The 23,694-nt window shown below is 43.8% G+C and overlaps 1 protein-coding gene across 1 annotated transcript in view; it reads right to left on the reverse strand.

Annotated features, from left to right (window-relative positions):
- Positions 1 to 23,694, reverse strand: part of GFM1 (G elongation factor mitochondrial 1) — a 176,600-nt gene that overhangs the window by 15,583 nt on the left and 137,323 nt on the right. Inside the window, exons 11-14 of the mRNA XM_078667074.1 lie at positions 18,136 to 18,192; positions 11,878 to 12,015; positions 11,702 to 11,784; positions 1,568 to 1,730 (exon numbers count right to left, since the gene is read on the reverse strand). Of these exons, the coding sequence (XP_078523200.1) occupies positions 1,568 to 1,730; positions 11,702 to 11,784; positions 11,878 to 12,015; positions 18,136 to 18,192 (441 nt within the window). The remainder of the gene's footprint in view (positions 1 to 1,567; positions 1,731 to 11,701; positions 11,785 to 11,877; positions 12,016 to 18,135; positions 18,193 to 23,694) is intronic.

The following is a 23,694-nucleotide window of genomic DNA, read 5'->3' on the forward strand; positions in this document are numbered from 1 at the left end:
TACAACTTAACAAAACTAACCATAGACAGAAACAAAAAACAGTAGGGGAGGGGGGATTGGTTGATAGTATACTAGGGTGTATAGGAACTACATGATATTATGAATTACATTCTTCTTGCGAAGTGTAAAGGAAGATGGTTGTTACAGAAGACAGACTGTTACTAGTTTTAGTCTTAGGAACCCCTAAAATAGTTGAGATAGAGAAGACGGGTGTGGCACGATCAAGTGCATGGAGGAGAGTGTGCGTACCCCTTCAGTTCGTAGGTGATCATGTTTGATGGATTTCTTAAGGGTGTGCAGGGTGGGTAACGTCCTTTTGACCACGGACCTCAAAAGTAAGTCCAATATAGACCTCGACAGAAGAAGCATGAGCCTTCTAAAAGGAGCTCATCTATGGAGGTACTGGAGTGGTAATTCCTAAGGTTAGAGACTAGAACTATCTCAGTTAGCACAGGGGAACCATTTTTTCCATGCAAGTATCGAAATCAGCAAAATGGCAAACTTTTCACAAGTACAACCAAGAATGAGAGGGACTAGCAATTGATAAAAGGCTCGATCACTACCGGGCCATTTATTTAAATGTCAAGAACTGGTTGGCAAACTCAAAATGCAATCTGGATCAGCCGTCCACACAGTAAGCTTACAGGACAAATGAGAATTCAATAGTTGTGCTGGAAATATATGGTGCCGAGCTCAATGAAGCTATAACACCTAGCCCATGGTCAATTTTTTACTAGCACTATGCATTTCACAGACTTCTCTCATGATGAGCTAGAGACCACGAAATTAGGGGAAAAGCAAATGTCAACCGCACGTACAGCCATTTATTTCCTTGCTTGATTCCGTGCCTTGCCTATGTCCAATAGGATCTTCGTGGCACTAAAGTAGGAGATAAAGTCTTGTTGGTAAAGCGGTAGCCAAGTCTTTGCTTGAAATGACAGGGCAAATAATGCCTACAAATCTTCAAATGAAGAGATCAGGACCAGACCATGTGAAAATAGCTTGAAAATTGGCTAAGAGCAATAGCTGAAGGCCAACAAGCAACTGTATATGAAGCAGTCCAAATTAATATGGGCCAGACCACAAAACATACTTTGAAAAAACACTTGTTGTAATTCAAAAAGAAACCCTCACAAAAGAGAAAAAATATAGGAGTGCTTCAAGGCACAATTCTCTCATCTATGGAAAAAAGGGATGAACAGCAGATCATGCCAGGTGTATCTAAGTAACATGAAATTGCCCGTTTTTCCATTGTGTTTGAATGGAGGATTGCAAGATTTGGTAAAGTGAAGAAACAAAGAAGAACTGCTGACATGCAAGAAACTCAAAACACTTCAAAAACTATACATCTATGACATTTAATTTACAAAAGCTAACATGTTATATTGTGGTCTGCCAAAGCTATGAACATCTATAGTAGCAGATGCATACATTTATTTTCATTTTTTAATGAAACATTTTAATTTTGCCACGTTCTGGCTTGCTGAGATAATGCCGAATCATGTTAAGTGTCTAAAATGTTAAATTACAAGTATCGACACTTCCAAACAAGTATATAGCCTATTACCTTTTCAACAGCCGGTACAAACTGCCTTGGTATATTAGTTCCAACGGTTCGGTCATCAAACTCCACCTTTGTTGAATGCTCCAAGTCCAAAGGCTCAAGCACCCCAATTACTTTGCCATATTGACCAGACCCACCAGTCTGCCTCTTGTGAGTGAAATCAAATCTGCAATGTATACAACAGTATTATTGCAGTTATAACTGTAAAAATTCCTCTGCTCATTAAAGATTTGCAAGAACTTAAAATGAAAAGTCCCTTGGAAGCTACATAAAAATTGACGGAGACATTTGTTTTGAAACTATTTGAAATGTAAGTTGCTTACAGTTGAAAGAAGTCATAGGGCAGTAAAGAATACCTTATGGTGAATGTTGGAAGGGTTTACATGACTCTTGTTTCGAGGTGTGGTGGCAAGGAGGGATAGTTTCCCACATATCCAGGTGTAACAACTCTAGGCTATAAATCATAGTAATCCGTATAACCGGAAATAACTTTACTGTCACAAAGGGATTATGTGCAAGAATATATAGAGAATCTTGTTTATAGGCTTACATGCATATCGTGCTCTATCTCGTGCCCTTAACCCACCACCTCACTGAATCAAAACATTCTCAGACACTGCTCATGATTATTTGATTTTCTCTGGAATTGAGCCCTATGCAAAAATGGACCAGCTGGCCACTGCCCGAGTCATCTTGAGTCCAAAAAGCCTAGAAACAGCTCATCACCCACTTTGTCCTGTCGAGTGCAGTCAGCGTAATAGGATACTAGATACCGGGGAGTCTAGTCTAAGCAACCACTCCTCCTCCTTAGTGGGATGACAGGGGAAGAAATATCAAAGAGTAATGGCAATCCTATTAACCCGGAAGCTGAAATTGCCAGCACCAAGGCGACAGTCTTCGGAGTAAGAAGAGAAAACCAGGCAACTGTGCATCGGCTCGTAGGGGGATGCCATCGGGAAAGTCAACACAAGATTAAAATCTCACTGAGGGACATTTTAAAATGTAAACCTTTTAGAAAATGCACTACTAGAGGCCACTCAAACAGAGAAGACTGGTCAGGGAGTCATATAAAGTCAGATCGGGCAGACAAATAACCTTTTACAGTAGGAACTGCAGGGACCTGCTGGGTCAAAGATAATGTAAGTCTGAGGAAAACTAAGTTGTGACTGAAATGGGTTCAGTCCTACTTACTCATGTCACTGAACAAACTTGTTTCAGCAGCCCACATAAATGGATTTTGAGGCATTTTCATGCCAGCCTGAACGACATCCCCAACTTCAGATGGAAAGCAAAAGGATTCTAGCCATCTCCGCTCATTCGCAGCTGCAGCTTTCTTGGGATTGAGATTGAGGACCTTACCATGCTGCTGCAACAGCAAGCTCAACTTGTGCTGGAGAGGAAGAGGGGTTGAAAGCAGGGTCAATCCATTGGCATACTGAAACGTCCTTGCTCTGTCCGGAGCGACCAGGGTCAATTGTGCTTGATCTTCCCAGGTCTTCAACACACTCAACAGATGTGGAATCAGTAAAAATGCACGAAGCAGGCTGCAAGATCAGCTGAACGTGAAGGCAACGCCCTAGGGAACCATTTACAGGGAAGTGCATGGCACAAAAAAAGGACACTTCCTGCTCTGAACTGTGGTGAAAGGTGCCAGGTATGGACTTCCCAATCAAGAAAAGATCATGTACATCACTTAGAGGGGAGGTTTCCACTCGTGATCCCCTGAGGAGAGGCAATTCTGGGCATCTCACTCTCACACTGAAGGAGCCTGCAAAGTGTGCCAGCACCAGGAAAAAACTCCATTGATGGGCCCACCACCACCACAGTCGAATCACCACCTAATAGAGGATCTACGACCTAACCCTGTCAAGTCTTACGGTACAATGGATGGTGGCAGTGTCATTGGACAGAACTTGAATAGAGCTCCCCGAGTTGGAAGTGAGGAAGACTTCATGGCACTCGAGCACATTTATATGGCGGTGCTACATAGATGAGAACCAAAGGTCCAGCATCACGATGTTGCCTAGATGAGCAATCCAGCCGAACTAGGTTGTGTCCATGTCTAGATAGCCTCCACATGAGAAGGACTGAAGGGACGATCCATTAATAGATCCAAGACATCAACCAGTGTCGATGAGGATGGACTGATTCAGAGATCTGGACCAAAGATGACAGACTCCACTAGAATTAGAACCACTGCTTTTCCAGGCACAAGCGAAGGGCTCTAATCCACCATCTGCTAGGGGGCAACAACACGATGAATGAGGCCAACAGACCCTACAGGGGTAAGCATTTTAGAACCAAGATCTGTGTTGGCGTCAGCAACATTGAAATCATATCCCAAATAACCACAATCCACTAAGGTCTTCATTTGGTGCAAATCCAATACAGCCCCAAATCCAATACGGGGGGGGGGGGCTGGGAAATGGGGCACCGTTGACCTCCGGTTTCACTGCCACTCCAGTTCTGTGGCCATAGAGAGAGGACTGGGGATGTCATCTTTGATAAGTTCTACCTACCTTCTTTGAGACTTTTGCGTCCTTTTTCCACTTTGTTCTTCTCCGCTGCCCTCTACCAGTGAAACTGAGGGCGGCAGAACGGGCCCTTCTCTTATATATGTGGAGTATCCAGGCACCATTTAAGTGACTGGTATTTACATTTTTATTGGACACTTTTGAGAGGATTGCTGCAGGGGAAATGAGGGCAGTTTAACCTGACTTGGCAGGACTGTCCGGAAACTTTTAACAAACCCTTGTAGTGCCTCTCTGGTTTATTGGTTTATTAGTTTACTTGATGTTTATTATCTCAAGCCATTTTCGCTCTGTTCTTACCTGCTGTTATTCCATGATGTCGTAATTTTGTTTTACCATAACCATCTCAGTCATGTAAAGCGCTCTGATGTTTTGTTACTCCATGATGCTGTAATTTGTTTCTTACCATAACTAGCTCTGTCATGTAAAGCGTTCTGATACCCAAGGGTCCAGCTCTAAACCTCTAACATAAATAAATAAATAAATAAATAAATAGGTTGTGCTTTATCTGCACCCAAAGGCTGATGATTCCCCAGTGAAACTTCTCTCCCTCAGGGCAACCAGGGACTCTGCTCCGCTGCTTGTCTGTTAACTCTATCAAGGCTGTCACTAGTGGGAGATCTCCTGGTTGGTGAAAGGACAGGGAGTCACAGCAAATGAGGATGGTCCTGGTGGGTCTGAGTTCCCGCAATACTCCCGAGCTGGCAGGAAGCCCACCATACCCTGGAGCACCCCTATCTCGCAAACAGAACAGACGCGTGCCCTAAAACACGTTCTTGGAGGCGGTGGAGGGTAGAGGTATGGTGGAGGCTACATCTGGCGCAATTGCAATACCAGAGGCGGGTTGGGTTTCGGATTCTGACTTAGCCACGCTGATGAAGAGGCTTGCAGAATTCTGAAAACAATATTGGCATGGTTATTGAAGCAGTCACTGCCACATCAGGGGATGTACAATCCGTCTGCAGTGAAATTAACATATTGCAATCCAACCTCGGCAAACTGGAACAGGGAGTCACAAACTTAGAAACAAGCTGGGACAATAAACCTAAGGGGAGTCCCGAGATCTAGAAACAATGCCAGAAGACAATTGTCTTGGAAGGACAGGAGCCGGAGAGACCATGTAGCATTTCAAGGGCCCCAGGAAAAGGCCGAACAAGAGGATATGCTGCGGTTTCCTGATACCAGGATTCCAAAGTTACTGGGCATCACCTTTGACCCACCTCTTGAATGCCAGAGAGGTCACAGGGTCCAGTCACAACTATCACTTTCTCAGACTCGCCTAAGATAGATCATTGCATGCTGTTTGCGCCATCAATATGCCTGCCTCATACGGACCAATGGCAAAATACTTGGACCATACAATTATGACAACAGCTAAGTTCTTTTTATACCAAACTTTAAAAAAAACTGAAATATAGTTATTTCAAGATTCCAAACCGATGGTACTGGTCCCCTCTGAGACTGCACAACAGCAAATGCCACCCTCACTCTCTATGCTGGTGCTGCGGGAGGGAGATATTGTACACTTTTATACTTTTCATGAGCATTTGACAAAGTGAAAGTTAATTGGAAACAGGTGGAGGTGTCTTCCAGAGGGATCTCAATGAGATGCTGTACTTTACTCAACGAACAGCACTATTGCACGATACCTCTACACTCCCAATTATTTTCTGCTTTGAGACAGTGTTTGCTAACGATGTTAGCGATAACGAAGGAGGGGATCCTATGTTTCTAGAAGACTTAAACAATCCAGAAACAAAAACAATGGCTAGAAGATATGTATGGCATAGCGAGATTTGAAAAGTTGAATTACAAAATGAATGATAGAATGTTACAGTTCAACAAAGTGTGGGGTTGCTTCCTGTAGAGGTTGGAGGGGGAAGGTCAGCCTGTAGGGTTTACCTGAAAGGAGACATGCAGGATTCTATCCATCATATTCTGTTTAACCAAGAGACATTTCCACCTCCTGTGTGACATAGGCAACATTGGCATGTTACACATCATTATACCAGGTGTACCACAAATTAGGGAAGTTTCCCATTGTGGTGATCAAGAGGCTATGGTGGAGGGGGTTTATGTTGCTGTGTCTCTTTACCATTGCAATGGAATATTTGCTTTGCATACCAATAAAAAATAAAAATTAAATAAAAAGAGCCTGTGATGCAGCTGTCAACCTAAACAGGAGAAATGCAAACTGATAGTGATGGGAACCCAAGGTGATCCAAAAGTAACATCTATGGGCAGGGACGTTTTTTTTTTTTTATAGAACTGGGCATCCAGGCAGTTCAGAGATGCCAGCCAATCCCACTCATTGAAGGTCAACAGGACAAGGCTCAGGTACAACCTTCTGAACTTGTGTTGCAGATTTAACAGGTTCAAAAGGTGAAGAACGAGCCATGCTTTTTGGGAACGAAGCAGTAAAGAGAGTATGCCTTTTTCCTCCTCAGAGGCACCACCTTTATGGACCATTAATTGTGCACGAGGAGCACGGCAACCTCTAAAATGGAAACATTCACAGAATAACATGCTTTGGTGGATGCTGGGTAAGTAGGGGGGGGGTTACAGAAAGGTTGGTCATCGTCCTAACACATTACCTTGAAGCGTCAACTGTTGTGATCACCTCCCAAATGGTGGAAAAATAGGGGACCTTGTCCCATCAGGAGTTGGTGGTACAAGCGGAGAAGTAAAGGAGGATTAGAGACAGAAGACCCGAAACAAGATAGGGGGAACTGGTTCAGTTGTGGCTGTGGGCGACTGATTGCATCACTCTAACCAAAGCTGCCCCAAAAGCAGCAGTACATTTTCAGGGGCATCTGGGTCACTTGCAAAGGATATATCTGAAGGGATCAACCGTGAAGTTACCAAGTTACCATGAAATGCCCTGTACAGCTCGTAGAATTGGCTACCTGGAAAGGGCAGACCCAGGGGGATGAGTTGAGCTATAATGGTAAGAAGCATTTTCAAGGAGTCAGTCTAACCAAACAGTCCCAGAGTGTGACATGGACAGCTCCAAAAAGCTAGTGGAGGGCATCCGAGCCTAGGAGTGAAAAGTGGTAGTATAAAGTGACAGCTGTGACCATGGACTGAAATACGCCAGCAAAATCAAATCTAGGCCTAACTTCAAGATGTGACGGGAAACATTCAAACAATTTCCCACCAGAAGTGAAAAGAGCTTCTTCATATAGCTGGGCAGGCTGATTAGTTTTGATAATTCCCAAATAGCATGGACATATCGAACCAGGAGGTATGTAGCGTTGCAAGACTTCACAGCACATAGATTCTAGCCTCTAAGAATCTCGTTCTGGAGGGGCTACGGGAAAACATGTGGGTTTCATTTTGTAAAAGAGGCTTGGGCCACTAGACCATTCCAGCAAAGGATATGACGACAAGAACTTCTATGACAAAGGGAAGGCCTGTGTAGTCTAATGATTTGACTGAACTGTGGGACCAGATAAAGAATTCTCCCAGGCAGCCAGTAAAGGTTCCAAGTGTGCATTGTTAAAGGGCAGCAGAAATTCAGAAACTGCAGACGAGAGCTCCAGCATTTCAACTAAAATGTTAAAATTCCTCACAGTTGAGGGCAAGGTCAGCTTTAAGTGAACAAAGAAACGTATTCTGAAAGATGGCAGATGGGTAAGGCATATAACCTTCTGAAGAAGTGTCCAACCACTGACGTTTTGCAAATCCAAGTAAAGGCAAGCGTCAGTGAAGCCGATTACCTCCTCCCCTCTTAGAACAGAGTCACAACCCTCACTATGGTCACAAGCTTTCAGAGGTGCTATGACCAGAGCCTGTGGCTGGAGGCCAAGAAGGTGAAAAGATGCAGCATTACAAGCCAGCAGGATTCATCCTACACTGGATCGGCTGATTGATTCAGAAATTATGGCTTCTCCCTTTTTAATTGAGGATTCAGCTCCTACAACGAAGAGGAGTCTGAGTCAAGAGAACAGCACTGAGAGTCTGAACAGATTTCTCCATTGTTTTTTTTTTTGTGTCAAGTTCTTTCGGAACATCATTCCCTTTCAGGAAACATACCTGAAGAGGAGAAATGCTTCGGCATATCCCTACTCCTCTGTATGCCACCATATAGTCAACCTGAAATTCTTAAAGTTCATGTCTAGCCACTTGTCCATGGGCTAAGTCAGTGCCCAGGAGACCCCTGGCACTACGGTAAGATGTCAGTAGTGATGGAAATCTGAGGCAATCTACTCTTACTGGGCACGGCCTGAATACTGGTTCACACCTAACAACAACAAAAAGCAGATTTTATATGAGGTTGAATTAGTTTATTAGTTTAATAGGCAGCCTGGATTATAATAATTGAACAGTGGACAAGATGATATTTGTGCTTCAATGTCATTAATCTAAACCAGGAACAAATGGATTGCATCAGCAAAAAATGTTTTCTGGAACCACATAGGATATTCTATAATTAAAAAATGACATCGGTGGAGCAATATTCTGTGGTTCAAAGGAGAAATACCAACACGAAGACCCAAACACAGAACCATGCAGGACCTGGGAATCTTGCTGGAGAATACAGGGTTCAACTGTAACTCCAAACCTTTCTGAAGACTGATCTGTACCATCTCAGGGTATGCTCCAAACAGCATTAATCCAGGTGTTGACTAGATATTGGGACCCTAAATTTCGTGGTAAGTCACAACCACAACAGCTAACCAGGGGAATACTCTGTGGGATGCATTCGGGCCATAGGGGTACTGCAGAAGGTGTGGCTTACCCAAAATAACAACAACAAAAAAACCTGAGGAGCAGCTGCCCCTGCCTAACAGGAAGCACCAAACTAGCATATCCTGAAAATTCCCTGCCTGTAACCCTTATAGAAAGATTTTGTTGTAAAGGGAGAATTAAATTTTTTTGCTTTAACGTAGGACAGGCAGTGGATCCTGCACTTGAATAAAACCATAATCCTTTATGGAATTTATTCAAAAGAAGTGGACCGTGCTTTTAATTGTGTAGGGACACCACAATAACCAGAAGGCATGCGTAGGAAATGTTATGTGCCCTACTACAGCTCCAAGGAGGTATTAAAGCAATTTACAAAGAACATAATACAAGTGAGTGGTATGGGAGTGCAGCAATTTAAGAAAATACGAACACATACAACATGTATATAACGTAGGCCTACTAACTGTAAATAACCAATAGACATTTCAAGCTTTCGTTTTCAGCCTATGCTGAAGAATTCCCATTGATTAATAGAAACTTTAAGAATACCTAATCTCTCCCTCACCCAATCTGGGGTTGAAGAACAGAAAAGAACAGAAAAGAACAGAAAAGAGTAGCTAGTTTTCTGAAGTTCTACATCTTGTGAGCGTCGAAACGAATACATTTCTCAATGTCCCTCTAGAATTATTCAAATTGCTTGTCTTCACAGCTTATATTGCATGCTTCCCAGGCCATATTGCATACTTGAGCTCTACGGTCTGCTGCACTACATAAATGACGATGATACTCTCAATGCTGCTGAGGACGTCCGCAGCTTGAAGGCCTCTATGTGGCAAGCTGGGTCTTCCGTCATAGGAACACCTGAACCATACATTCCTTCTACGTATAAGTTATCTCCGCGTGTAGGAGCCATCTACAGCCTTCAAAATGTAGTGCTTCATGACTCTGATGAGGGGCCAACCTCCATGATAAAGGGTAGGACTCTTTTGAAGCAACCCTTACGGGCAGCTAGGGCGCCAATATCTAAATCGGAAATGCAGAGCGGCAAACAAAGAATCTAGATAAATGAGACAAACGAATGCAGCAAGCCAAAAATCAAGGAGGCTATGGCCTAATGCCCACCTCGTACAAATAGCTTTCACCCTTACTGAGTTCATGAAGGAGCGGTCGAGGAGAGAACAGGAATATCAGATGCGCCTCAGAAGTGGGTCTGCTGAGTCCATCCAGAGGCAGCGAAGGCAAAGCCCATGGAAATTCAATGACACCTCAGTACAGGATCTTATGTATTCTACTACGGAAATGGTTAAAGTGCACCCACCACTAAGTGAGAATTGGGAGCCTGTGGAATGAATATGTTCGGATAAAAGAACATTGGAGGGAGCCTTTAGGAGATGTAAAATGATTTGATTTTAGCAATTGTTTCTGTAGTTATCGGTAACTGCAATAGCAGTCAAACTATTTTAAAAAATCTGAACTTTCATGTGTTCTTTCAGGACCCATTTGACATTTCCTCAGGACCAAGGATTCCTGCTTCATACACACTGAATGAAGGTCCTATGTTAGGATACAGATGTCTCAGGCCACTTTATTCATGAAATGCAAACAAAACGTAAAATGGTGCTAATTATTAACTGCACTTTGAAGAGAATTCAAAACAAACATGTAATATAAAAAGAGATACCCGGGTACCTTGAGAAAAATGGTCCTACATTCGGTCCTGGTGACACTTACAGCCCTCGTCCTTCGGTACTGTTGTTTTGCCATGTCGCACTTTGCGAATGCTGCCTGGTCATAGTTTAAAAATAAAAAATAAAAAGTTCACCTCCGTGAACAATATGTTCTAGCTTTCAGGAAATAGCCACAGCCAGATTAACACGATATTGAAAAAGGCAAGTTTGAGACTTGCATGAAAAATGGAAAAAAAAACACAAGTTAGGAAGTAGCAAACTAATGGAAAGTGACCTTTCCTCCACGCGTTTGTGGAGCTATTTTTCCTTGGATCAACATTCCTGTGCCTATAGCAACAGGCCGCCTGCAAGAATGACAGAAGGCTCTGCCAGGCTGCCTCAACGCGTCGCCCACTCTACCCGGAGACACACATGCTTTTGTTCTCTTGGAAGGCAGACGGCGCTCAGGGCTCCCAGCAGCCCTGGGACAGTACAGACCCAGCCGTCCCGAGCCTCGCATTCCTGCAGGGCCGCCATTAGTATTCCAGGCCTGCATTTTTCCGTTCCATTTTTCTCTTTTCTGCAGTACGTAACTAATTGACTTTTTTTGGTCCGCCGTGGATAATTCCTTGGCAACTGAGAGACTTTTGGCACCCAATGCGCGGGGTTGAAGCTACATAAAAGAGGGCAGAGCAAATAAGCAGAGAATTGAATGGCAGAACAGCTCGAAGCTGCCACTTTGTGAGTTACACTTGTTTGCACAGAGCACACTAAACGTTGTTTTTAGAAAAGGGTTCCTCCAAGGTTTTTTTTCCCCCACTGAAAAAGTATTTTAAAGAATGGGCCAGCTGACTGTATACTGATAAGACATCAGTATACAGTCAACATATCATAGTGTGGTGTCTTATTTGGAAAGTTGGGGGAAGTGCGGTCCGGGGTTGGGCCGATATTGGCACTATGTGAGTTACACTGGTTTGCACAGAGGCACACTAAACGTTGTTTTTAGAAAAGGGTTCCTCCAAGGTTTTTTTTCCCCACTGAAAAAGTATTTTAAAGAATGGGCCAGCTGACTGTATACTGATAAGACATCAGTATACAGTCAGCAGGCCAATTCTCTAAAATAGTTTAGGTGGTAAGAAAAATAGTTAGTTAGGTGGTAAGAAGACTCGAACAAAAACAACCTGGGCGCAAAAATCACACAACACCCTTTAAAAACAAAACCAAAACAAAAAGATAGAAATTGTACTCACGGCACAGACGATGTGACAGTTTCTCTGAAAGCAACTTTAGGCTTGCCCGTGACGCAGGGACATCCATACTCTCTTTCCAGGCGCTATAGAACACATACAGAATATAACAAAAAGGTTATTCTGAAACTTGGCTAAAAGACTTTGAAATCTATGAGGAACAAAGTCAGTAACATTACCTGGGCATAGATTTCCAGGTGCAATTCCCCCATTCCCGAAACAATGGTCTCTTTGCTCTCCGTTTCATAGTGGACTCTAAAAGTAGGATCTTCTCTTGTGAACCGGTTGATTCCTTTTGAAAACTTGTCAATATCATTCTTGAAAACAGAGAATATAGTTAAGTGTACAATATTTTACTTTATTGACATCAGCAGTCTCATCTTACCAACTGGACAAGATGGAGCATATACTATCAAAAAAGCTAACACCAAGATGTTTTTGCATCAGTACATTAAGTCACACATCCAGAGTTGTAGCACATCTATGGTAAGTTCTGTAAAGGGTAACTGAGAAGGGAAATGTTACTTACTCTGTAATTGCTTGTAGTTCTGCAGAATCAAATGCTTTGCACACTGGCATTCAGTGTTAGTCACAGGTGTGGCATATTGTTCTTCTAAGTACAAGTTTCGGGGGAACGCGTGCTCCCCCAATCCCCCAAAACTCACAATACACCAAGACAAAGAACTCTAAATCGAATGGTGTTTCTCCCCTCGCCCGCCTCAACAGCGAGCCAACCAAAGCGAAGTGAAGCAGGACAGGATGTGTGCAGGTCCACTGTGAATTAAAGTATGCAATTAATGTGCAGAATGTGCAGCATTCACTCGTGCCTGGGGAGGCGGGAGGATGCAAGTGAATCTACAGCATTACAAGCTACAAAGAGAGGTACATGGGAAGTGACAATGTTCCATTTGCTGCATGTGTAGCTGTAGACCATATGATTTGCACAGACTATAAAGCAGTGCCCTCCCACTAAAGTGGTGGCTTGAGAGTGGATAAGGCAGATGTTCAGAATAATGTTTTCTGCTGCACCCAGACTTTGAACTGTCACATTGCCTAGATGCACCCCCCCCTCTGCGAGTGAGGAATCGGGGGTAAAGGTAACCAGCGGCGGAGGATTGACAACCAATTTATCCAGTTACAAGTTCTTGCTGTTCCACCATTTGAAATTATACTGAACTCTGGGCTCTGCCAACACCAGATCTTCCCATTGACCCGTCACTACTGACTAGTCATACACAGTAGAGCTTGCAGCACTATAGCAACGAACGAGGCTATCATCCCCTACAATTTCCTGATTGTTCTTACAAGCACAAGATGTCGGATAGAGGAAGCAGCCTCTGAAGCGCCATCACTTTCTCCTGGTTTGGATATGCTTTTCCTGTTTAACACTGCCCCTAAGGAGGGTTGTTTTTCCTGCAGGGAGAGATTAGACTTGGCATGGGCCGTGAAACCTAATGTGTAACAGTGGCACAGCTGTCCGAGTGTGAGCTAGGCATTGCTAGTAACTGCTGCTGTTCATCATCCAGTCCTCCAGATATGGACAGGCATCAATGGCACTGCACCCAATGCTAGGCACCCGGTAAAAACCCTTAGGGCTGTTGTAACCCCAACGGGAGAACTTTAAACTGCTAGTATTGTTCACTTACCATGAACTCCATGCATTGATGATGTGCTGGATGAATAGGGATGATAACGTGATCTCCTGCACAGAACAGTGGAATCACGTTGTGCAGGGTGGTCTTCTGTCAGTGCTCCAACAGTATGTAAGGTTTAGTAGCTCAAGGAGAGGTGGCAGGCTGCTATCCTTCACGATGAAAGAGGAGAGCGAGTATGCACCATCCGCTTTGGTATCGAGGCACCGATTCAGTAGCACCTTTGCTGAGAAGTCCCTCAAACTTCTCTCGCAGCAATATTTGATGTTACTGGCTGAATGCATGATGGGAAGTTGGGATGTTTGGTGATGTGAAACTCCAACACATACCCTTTGCGGACAATGGACAGGTCAGTCTTGTCAGAGGTTGTTCCGCCCCCACCCACACTGTAGAGGGAATAACCTGATTTTCCACACACCCCTTCCCTAATAGGTGTAGTATGATCACAGGGAATGGTGAGTAAATCACTGCTTGTAGCTGTAGGGGCTCAAATTCTGGTCTTCCTCTACCGTTGCTTCTAAAGCCATGTCTTTTGAGATTTAGCTTTGTCCCACCAGAAGTGGCTGATGATGCTGAATTCAAAAAACTGCTGTGTTGCTGCAGCTTTTGCACCTCCTTGTGCCTGCTGCAACAGTAAAACTGTTTAGGCAGTCTGCCTCTGGAGCACACCTATGACTTTTGCTCAGTCTAAAGACCGGTGCCAGCCTTGTAGGGTCTTAATGCTACTTTCTACATTGAACCTACCAACTAGCCAATTAAAGTGTATGTATTTGAAGGCCTGACAGGCACAACAGCTCGATTCCTTATAGCACATTGCCATGCAGAGGTTGCAAGATAATAATGGTCCCTCAATTAAACTTAGTGTAGCACTTGGGACAGAACTGGAAGGGCGTGTTCTCCATTATGTCCCCTCATCCCAAAAGTTATTCTTATTTGACCTGTTCCCCAGAGAAACCAAGCTGTTAAGGTCGACTATGGTGGTTCTTTCAATGATGGAGATTGAGAGTCCAGCAAGTGGCATTAAATGCTTGTTGATTTAGCTCAACTATCCTAGAGTTACAATAGCACAGCCAAACCGGATGAATTTAAAATGCACTCTGAGGGTGATGTCCAGTATTTGTGATGTCCAGTATTTGTAAAGCGCGAACAATTATCCGAAGGTGTCAGGGCTCTGTCTGGGGGCCGTCGGGAAGATTAAGAGAACTATTGCCCAGAGTCACATGGTGCTGGGCTGATCTGCCGCGAGCTCCGGGGATCGAACCGTGAGCCCCAGGGTTCCGGAGTCAGCCGCCCTGGCCGCCGCGCCACACCTCTCCTTTGTCCTGGTACATTATGTGTTTCTGGGAAGGATCCAGAGTTAACTCAAAACTGAAACTCGAACTGTGCAAAGCATGTCATCTACAGCAACACATACTACAAAGACATTGTTTTGTTAAGAGACCTATCCTACCATTCCACCTCTACTATTCTTGGTACATTACTCTGGCAAGTGTCTAATAAGATTTTTAAACTCCAAGAGATACTCTAACATGAATCAGATGTCAGAATTAGAGAAAGGAGTTTGGTTCAGCACTCTCAAATAACAATATACATATCCAGAATGTAATGGACAAGTGTAACAAACACAAGTTTTGCAATGTAATTACTTATACAAATGAAGTTATCAATAGACCAATGATATCTTATCAACAAGTACAATTGATCACAAATGATTCTTAGTTTCGTTGCTAGTTGGTTTTATTTCTTTCAGTGTTTCCAGCATAGAATTTGCCAACACAGACTTTTTCAAGGCAATTCACACGCTCGCAGTCCAGAAGTTTCTATCACGAGCTATCACGTAACCACAATGTAAGGAGCTGCCACGAGTAGTCCCCCAATAGTATTTGTATGTGTGCGCAGGGCAATGTCCTCAAATTCATTCAGGTTCCCAATCCACTGGCAACACTCCTATCAATTCCTTTTCACAGTAGACTTCTCCCAGGGTATACAACGATACCGGATGTCCGAATAATAGCAAGTACGCTCCCAGTGATCAATATATATTGCCTCGCCTTTTGTTCGAGGCAACGGCAGAGGGACGCAGTCCAAATATAAGAAACAGTCCCTAGTCTGTAATCTCACTGAAATACAAGCAGTGTATCTAGAAATTTGTTGTTGATCAAATGCCCAGCCGTCAGTCACCACGTTGAGGATCACGGTGATTGGAGCTGAGATTTTCGAAACCCTGATAAGTTTTCTCGTAGAGAAAATAGTGTCTTCCAGCCTGACCTCCCATCTGCACAGCCTGCATTAGTATTTCAGTGAGATTATGGACTATGGACTGTTTCTTATATTTGGACTGCCCTCCGATGAGGCAGCCGCCTGCGTGGAGAGGCGAGAGGGGCCCGGAGGGGGGGAGGTGTCCCCACCCAGCCTCGACCCAGGGCAGGCCAAGGAGGGTCCACCGACCCCTGTGGCGCCACCCGGTCCAGCAGGTGCCGGCGTCAGCTCAGCTGTGGACAAGGCCTCCGCCTGTCCAGAGGGCAGAGCGGGGCTCGGGGATGCGACCCGAGCCCCAGCGACCTCCCGCGACACCACAGGGACTCCCGCTGGAGTTTGTGGCGAGGCAGAGATGCAGTGGTTCGAAGGAGGGACCCCCGAGGGGCCGCCCCGCAACAGCACCACATCCTCCAAGCCTGGAGCTGGCACCGTGGAGGGGCCCCGCGCAAGGCAAGGGATCCGCTGACGCCACAGGAAGGGAAGGAGGAGGAGACGCCAGCGAGGCCTGCAAAGCCGCCGCATATGTCTCCATCTGGACTCTCGACGCCCCTTCACCGGGAAACGGTGGATAGGAGGATGACATGCGAGGCCGCATCACCCACGGAGAGCCCACGCTTCCGGCAGGCCGAACTCCAGCTCCCGGGGACAAACTGCGACACTTACCCACCGGGAAGCGACGCACTCGCGACATCAGAGAGGGGCGAGGACGACGACAACGGCCGTTTCTGAAACCGTCTGCTGAGGCTGATCGAGGGGATGAAGCCGACCTGGAGAGACACGCCAAGAGTAGTTCCATCTGGCGCTCCCGCCACGACTTCGGCTTTAACTGTTGGCACGCTTTACAATCAGTGGTGCCTTGATCCTCCCCTAAACACCACATACAAATGAGGTGAGGATCCGAAATAAGACGCCCACACGACGTGCAAGTCTTGAAGTCTGAAGGCATTTGCAAACAGTTCCACCAAAAAATAGCACAATGAGTAAGAAAAAAAGGGTCCCAAACAGGCCAGAGCAGAGACCGGATCCGCGTTGCACATGGAAAAGGAAAAAACTGACATAGGCGCGCCGGGGTGGGACTTATGTGACCTCGCTGACGTCAAGTAAGCGGACGACGCCTGGGCGGAGTCGCGTGATGCCGCCCCGCCCCTGGCGCGCAGGGATGCTGTGGCAAAAAGTTTCGAGATCCAGTCTCACGCCTTGGCATAGTTCTAGATGAAGGAATCTGCGGCTAGTAGTCTCTATCAGATACTAAGAACAACAGCACCATGGACTAAGTAGGACTTACTCCTAGATGGAATCATGCCAGAAGTTACAATGAATCTACAAAACACGACTGCAAATATTATTTAAGCGGAAAAACGTTTGATTGAGAAATAGGATGGATACGAACCTTATTCTCACAGCCCAAGATTTTGTCTACTAATAGCCTGGTTCTAGTTCCCGCAGCAAGGTGACACAGGATACCAAGGCCATGGGTACAATGTTGATGGTAATTGTGTTTTAGGTATAAAAGCCCAAGCTGAGCAGTATTGACCCATGTGCTAATTGCTCACGTGCTATTTGACTATGTACATATTGCTTACCCCATGCAAGTGGCCCAAAAGTTTGATTTGTTCACCCTTGAAGATGCGTGGGTGCACACATTAGGACAGAAGCATGCATTCTTGTGTGCACAAATTGAAATTTTGCGTCACTTGCCAACAAGATTTTTTCAGATTTTGCCTAGCAAAAACTTGTGGGCAAATAGCAAAGTGTAGGCAATTTGCAGGTGGGCAAATATCAAAGACACCATTTATGCATGGGCAAATAAGACCCAACTTGGGAGTTTTTGACATGAAATGAGATCAGCACAAAGTTTCTAATTGGGGATTGGTGGCTAGATTTGAGAGTAAAAGTGGACATATTAGTTTCAAGGCAATTTTAAAGTGACATTTCTGTTCATAGGTAATAAACAACACTTCCTACATTTATAAATAGACAGGGACGAAATGGGCAACATGTGCAAAGATATGTGTGAACAAAATATTTGCAAAGGACACCAAGCAATACCAGGAAACCATGATAAAACACAGGATTCATGGATCTATGGTTGTGGTATTAATACTGAACACCAACTTTGAAGTTAAAACTTAAAAGTATCAAATGAGAAACTGAAATAAAACCAGCAAGGAAGACCGATCCAGAGGAAATAAGTTAAAACATGAGATATTAGCAATGCTTTGGATCATGTGTTAGGACACACCGATCTATAACTTCTTAGAACACTATCCAGTCGTCACCAAGAACATGCAAGAAAGTAGTTGTATATAACAAAATATAAAAAATACTAGCATCTGATATGAAATGCGATACTACTTGTATGATTTAGCATATGAATATAACAAATTCCTGAATATGTTGTGCCTCTCCAGAGCGTAAAATATTTCTTACAAATTACAAAAAACAATACAGCTATTTACAAGCAAATAGTATCAAATTTCAAGAGCAATATAACGGATAACAATTTGATGAAATTAGACCACATACCTTGTTTATAGGCTTCATGGCAACAGAAATGACTGGGTCAGGAACATGAATAGACTCCTGCAAGATTTAAAGAAAAAAAAACATAAGGTAAGAATATTTTACTTAACTATTTTGTTTTCAACTGAATGCAGGCAATGACAACCGTAAATGTCAATTTGTACAAAAACATCTTTAGACATACAAAGGAATAGCAATCATCTATACAGGGTAAGACACATGACTGCTTTTTTAGGTTTTATCTATTGTGCATTTGTACAATTCAAGACAAATAATTAAATACAACATTAAATAAGAGGCCGTGGGATTATATTGTGAAAATACTATGCAACTGGTTAAGGGAAATATGCCAGCATTATAGCACAGGCTTTGAGTTTTTCTTTCCCACAAGCTAGTCCATCTTTTCCATTTTTTCTTTGGTAGACCACTGATGTTGGTGAAATAACGTGCCATATGTATAGACAGCACGATGAAGTAAGAAAGTGTAATGGCTGATACGTGATCCATTTTAATGCTTACTTGCGAAGGGAAACATTCTCATTTGAATAGCAGAGCTCTGTATGTTACACCTTTCAGAATCAGAGTGTTTTTCGTCACAGAAACAAGGTTGAGCCAGGAAAAAAAAAATATGCATCTAGAAAAGCATGGTAAAAGAATTAACAAGAATTTCATTTCATGAATAAGCAGCATATTTTCTAGACTGTGGAGTGGCAAGGAATATATTTTGTGCCAAAATAGGACCAATAAAACACAACATCGTAAACATCAAATGCACATTTAGGAGAGCAAAATAATGCAGAAGAATGTAACCTGCTTTTATTCATATATCTTCTTGTCAAATGAAAAGAGGTGCATCATTTTTTTGATAGGAGGAATAAGTAAACCTTTTCATAGCTTGCTCCATGTGTAGCAGGCACCAGTTTTGCAGCCTGGCTTTATGTTCAAGCAATGTATGCACACTGAAAGACCATAGCAAAAAGAGGGAGAGGATGGAAAGGGCGTGCAGAGTGCTGCATTTATCAAGAAAAGTTAATATTCCAATTAGGGAACTGAATAAGGATGCATGCAGACTGAAGTATTCATTTTCCCAATAGTATTAATTTTTCCAAGGACACGACAAGGATTGAATAGCCATGGCATGGATAACACTCCTTTCACTACCTCAAATTTAATCGGTCAGTGAAAAGTCTAAGGATTAAGTAGGCAAGACAACGGCATCCATGCATTTCCGTTTCTGTCTGGTCATCTCTACAGTCCCTTTATGTCTACTTGCCTGTGTGCTGTATGAATGCATTTGAGTTGTGTGGGACTACATTCACACCTATAGGTAGGATGTGTACTTGTTGGTTTGTGGACATGGCTAATTGATTTTCTCAGGTTTGCTCTGTAAACTATCTACAATTTTGTCTGACTCTGCCAGGCCCAAATTCCTCAGACTGTTCAACCCCACAATCTCCACTTATTTATTTAAAACTTACTAAAGTTATGTAGCATGAAGGTGGCCAGAGACTAAAGAAAGCTCTTTGCAAAAACACACTTTAACAATAGTTACAGTTCAACAACAGATACAGTGGTTTAAGAGGTAGGAAGAATAGGTACATTATCAGAAAGGCAAGTAAAAAAGGGTGTCTACGGGTTCCCTTTGATTGCGAAGAGTTTAAGATGCAGTCTGAAATGTTGCAGTGAACTTTCACCAAGTGTGTGCCAACCAATAAATGGCTTGCCTAATGACTTGGTTTTTCTAACTGTGGGTATCTTTAATTTCAGGAAGATTATGTTTGTGGTAGCTATTTTGAATTCAGGTCTAGTTCCCAGAGTGAGCCAGCGAAGCCCTCTTATTAAAGGGGTAATATGGTGAGATATCTTTGTCCGTTGAAAGACCAGGCTACTGCATGGAGGACAAAAGAGGGTGCATAGGATGATTTAGGAGGACCATAGCGTACCACTTGTCCTCCATCTAAGAGACAGCACCAACGCTTGAACTTCTTACAACATAGAATTTGACCCAGAACGTAGAACGCAGCAGCAGTGGGAGGAGGTGAAAGTAGCTGCTGCTCACACCACTCACAGAGAGTGCTTCCAGGCTTCAACCGCGCTTGTATGGCTTGAGCGGCTCGGTCGACCAGTGTGGTATGGCCCCCACAAGAGTAGAGTAAAGCGGGGTGGAGGTTTTCCAAGGTGGCTCCCTGCAGCCCTCCTAGCGGTCCTGAAGAGCTCATGGCAATGGCTCTCAAATCAGGAAGTTGAGCAGAGTCACCAGAAGGGGAGGTCGGACTGATAGATGGATGCAGAGGTGCAAATTTACTCCACATATAATTCCAAAGCATTACAGCACCACTGAGCAGGATGAGAGCCATTGCACTTTAGGGGCAGCAGCACAGGGATGCGCACTGTGGTGAGCAGAGGCCGCTGCCTAGATGCAGGTGCAGCTTGTGCATCCCAGAGCCCCAACCCCCTACACCCAGTCTATTTTTTACTGCTTGACAGAAAAAACGACACGGACACTACTGAGAGGAGCATCACAGGACTTGCATATCACTAACTCAGCACGTGGCACCGCGGAGTGATTGGGAAAACTAACCCAAAAAGGGTTTTTAAGCAAAGGTTTCAACTGAGAGAGCAAGGTAGAATCCCAGACGCTTCACCACTGACCCGGGAGTACTAGGTAAAATTCAGCAAACTCGAGCAAGCAAGAAGCTCCAAAAGACTGGAAGTGTCTCTACTAGGTTCATATGGGTGAGGCTCTCCCTATAAAATTATTGGAAAAGTACAGCTGCCATATAAGACATAGCGACTAGGGAAGCAAGAGTGTACTTGGAAATGGGAAATTTATGTCACAGTGAAGTTGACCTAGGTGAACAGATTCCTAAAATTACTGAATTCTCCAAAGCAATCAGCGCCATCTCTATCAGGGAAGAAATGCCACTAAAAGTATTCCATTCTCCACTCTGATTCACCATAGAATCCCCTACTTCACCAAATCACAACAAAGCTATTGGAGACGTGACAGTGTGTGGGAAAAAGTATGCACAGGGAGACATGTCAAGTCAATACAAACAGCCCTGGGCAACATCAGGGAGGGTCAAAGGTTAAATCCTGGGCTAGATATGACAGAGTGGACAGGCCAGGAGGCAAATACAGCAAACGCTGGGGCCACAAATCAAGGCCCAGGCCTGCAAAGAGACCTTGTTTTCTGAGAGGAATTCAGTTAAACAGAACATGGTACAAGTTGAAAAGCACAGCACAAACATCATCTACCAGTTAATGGATACTGCATTTTCCGCAGAATGAGGAACGAATGACTTAGTTCGCAGGGAACAGAAAGAGGAAAAGTTGAGGGCTGATGGTGAAATACGCAGAGAAATACGCAAAACGCATAAAATAATTACCAGGTGGTGACCCCAGAGCGTTCAGGCTAAAGCTTGTAGTCAAGCAAGAATATGAAGGGCTTAAACAATGCTATAAAACAGTTATTTAAAATGAAAAATCAGTTGAGAAGCATGGAACTAGAAGAGGTACTCACACCCAGTTTAACGGACACTGAGGCTGGCAATAGGGGAAGGGGGGATTTCAGAATAGCTCACATGGAAGAACAAAATACCCATTAAACTCTGTATAAGGAGCAATCTAAGCACCTTAAGCACCCAGTATGCAAAATGGTACTACACAGCTCTAGTCCTTACGAGAGGAGTAACAAGTCTGCCCGGCGGCACGACGAAATATCAGATCCGTTAGTTGCACCCCTAAATTCAATCACATAGCTTCCGACTCTAGGAGTGGATGCCATGAATATGCAGTCAGTTAAGATGAATGTCCAAATAGACTTTCTCTCGAAAATAGCAACACAACTGCAAGGACTGGAGAGTAAAAAAGGTTAACAAACAGAGAGTCTGCCAGTTGGAACACACGGTTATTGAGGTGAAATAATTGAAAAATTAGGGACACTACCCAGCATACTACACATTCCATGAAACAGCGTCTGTAATTACAACAACAGATTCAAACACACAAAAAATCGGTAGTAGCACTGGGGACACAAGTAAAATTTTGTCCAATTATAAGCAATCAAATACGCTTCTGGCGAATGAGGCCTCAAGCTTTAAACCTAGTATGAAAAGAGGCAACAACTACAAACAGCTCTCTACATTTACAAACAAGCCGTCAATTGGACGACAAAACAAAATGCGACAAAGTGAAACGCTCACTTTTAGAACGCACAGAGCTGCCTGTGATGGACTAATTAGACAATAGTAATGACGCAAATAAGTGTGCTATGAGCGATAGAGGCCCACTCAATCTATAAAGGAAGAACAAAAAAGACTAACAAATTTAAAAAAAATGACAAGAACAATAATAAAACCAGTCTCTTGAATTTTTATCCTATCAGACCACCAATGATCCGAGGTACCCACTCCGACATGCCTGGGATAAGCACAGCAACTTTGGAAGGTGTAAGTGTTAGACCTGTCATCCTTAGAGTGGTCAGACCTTTTGCCTTTTGTCTCCCATTTTTCTCATTATTTGTGTTGGCCTTAGGACTCTGAGCGCTTTGCACTGTTAACCAGTGCTAAAGTGGATGTGATTCTCCCCTAAAACAGGACAACAATGGTGTGTATCCGATTGTCATATTTGGGGTACTGGTAAGTCCTTTGTTAAGTGTAAACACATACCCAGGGCCTGTACTTTACTAGTGGGCAGCAGCAATGACTGCGACACCCACAAAAGTAGCCTTTCAAACCTTCCATTGCGGTGCCTGTGAGTGCAGTTTACTGCCACTTCGACTTGGCATTTAAAACTACTTGCCAGGCCATAAATGTCACCCCTTAGGTAGGCCCTAAGTAACCCTAAAGGCAGGGTGCCGTGTAAGTAAAAGGTAGGACATGTACTTTTATGTTTTACATGTCCTGGTAGTGACAAATAGTCTTTTTCGTTTTTCACTATTGCGAGGCCTACCCTTCTCATAGGCCAGCATTGGGAATTACTTAATACACTTTTAAGCTGTTTCAGAACTTTGGTATGGTAATGATAAAGCCTCCTTACTGGTGAAGTTGGATTTACCTTACCGTTTTAACTTTACTGTTTTAGAAATACCACTTTTAGAATGTGGACATTTCCCTGCACTTACTGCTGTATGTGCCTGACAGTCTGTCTCCAATACATGTCTGAGGTGTTGAAAGCTTCACTTTGTGGCTGTCTAGAGGGAATGCATAAATAAAGGAAGATGGGACCCATTTACATTCTGAGCACTCTACATTCGGATGGGTCTTCCTAGGCAGGGAGGAATGGGAGGGGCCAACACTTACACTTCAATAGGTAGTGTCCTGTCCAAACACAAAGCACTGATTTACCCTCCACAGACAGCCTGGCAGACAGGACTGGGTTAAAAGTGATCCTTGTGCACCCCGAGAGCTGCTTTGAAGTCGCCGCCTACATTAAAGGCACTTTCCTGTAAAGGTACTGGATCTCTGACCCCCTGAAATCGGACACTTCTGGATCTTGAACTGAACCTCTGTCAGAAGGACTGCTCTGCTGCTTAAAAGACTCAACTGGACTGCTTTTCTG

Source organism: Lissotriton helveticus, chromosome 11 (assembly GCF_964261635.1).
Source record: "Lissotriton helveticus chromosome 11, aLisHel1.1, whole genome shotgun sequence".
Classification (NCBI taxonomy): Eukaryota; Metazoa; Chordata; class Amphibia; order Caudata; family Salamandridae; genus Lissotriton; species Lissotriton helveticus.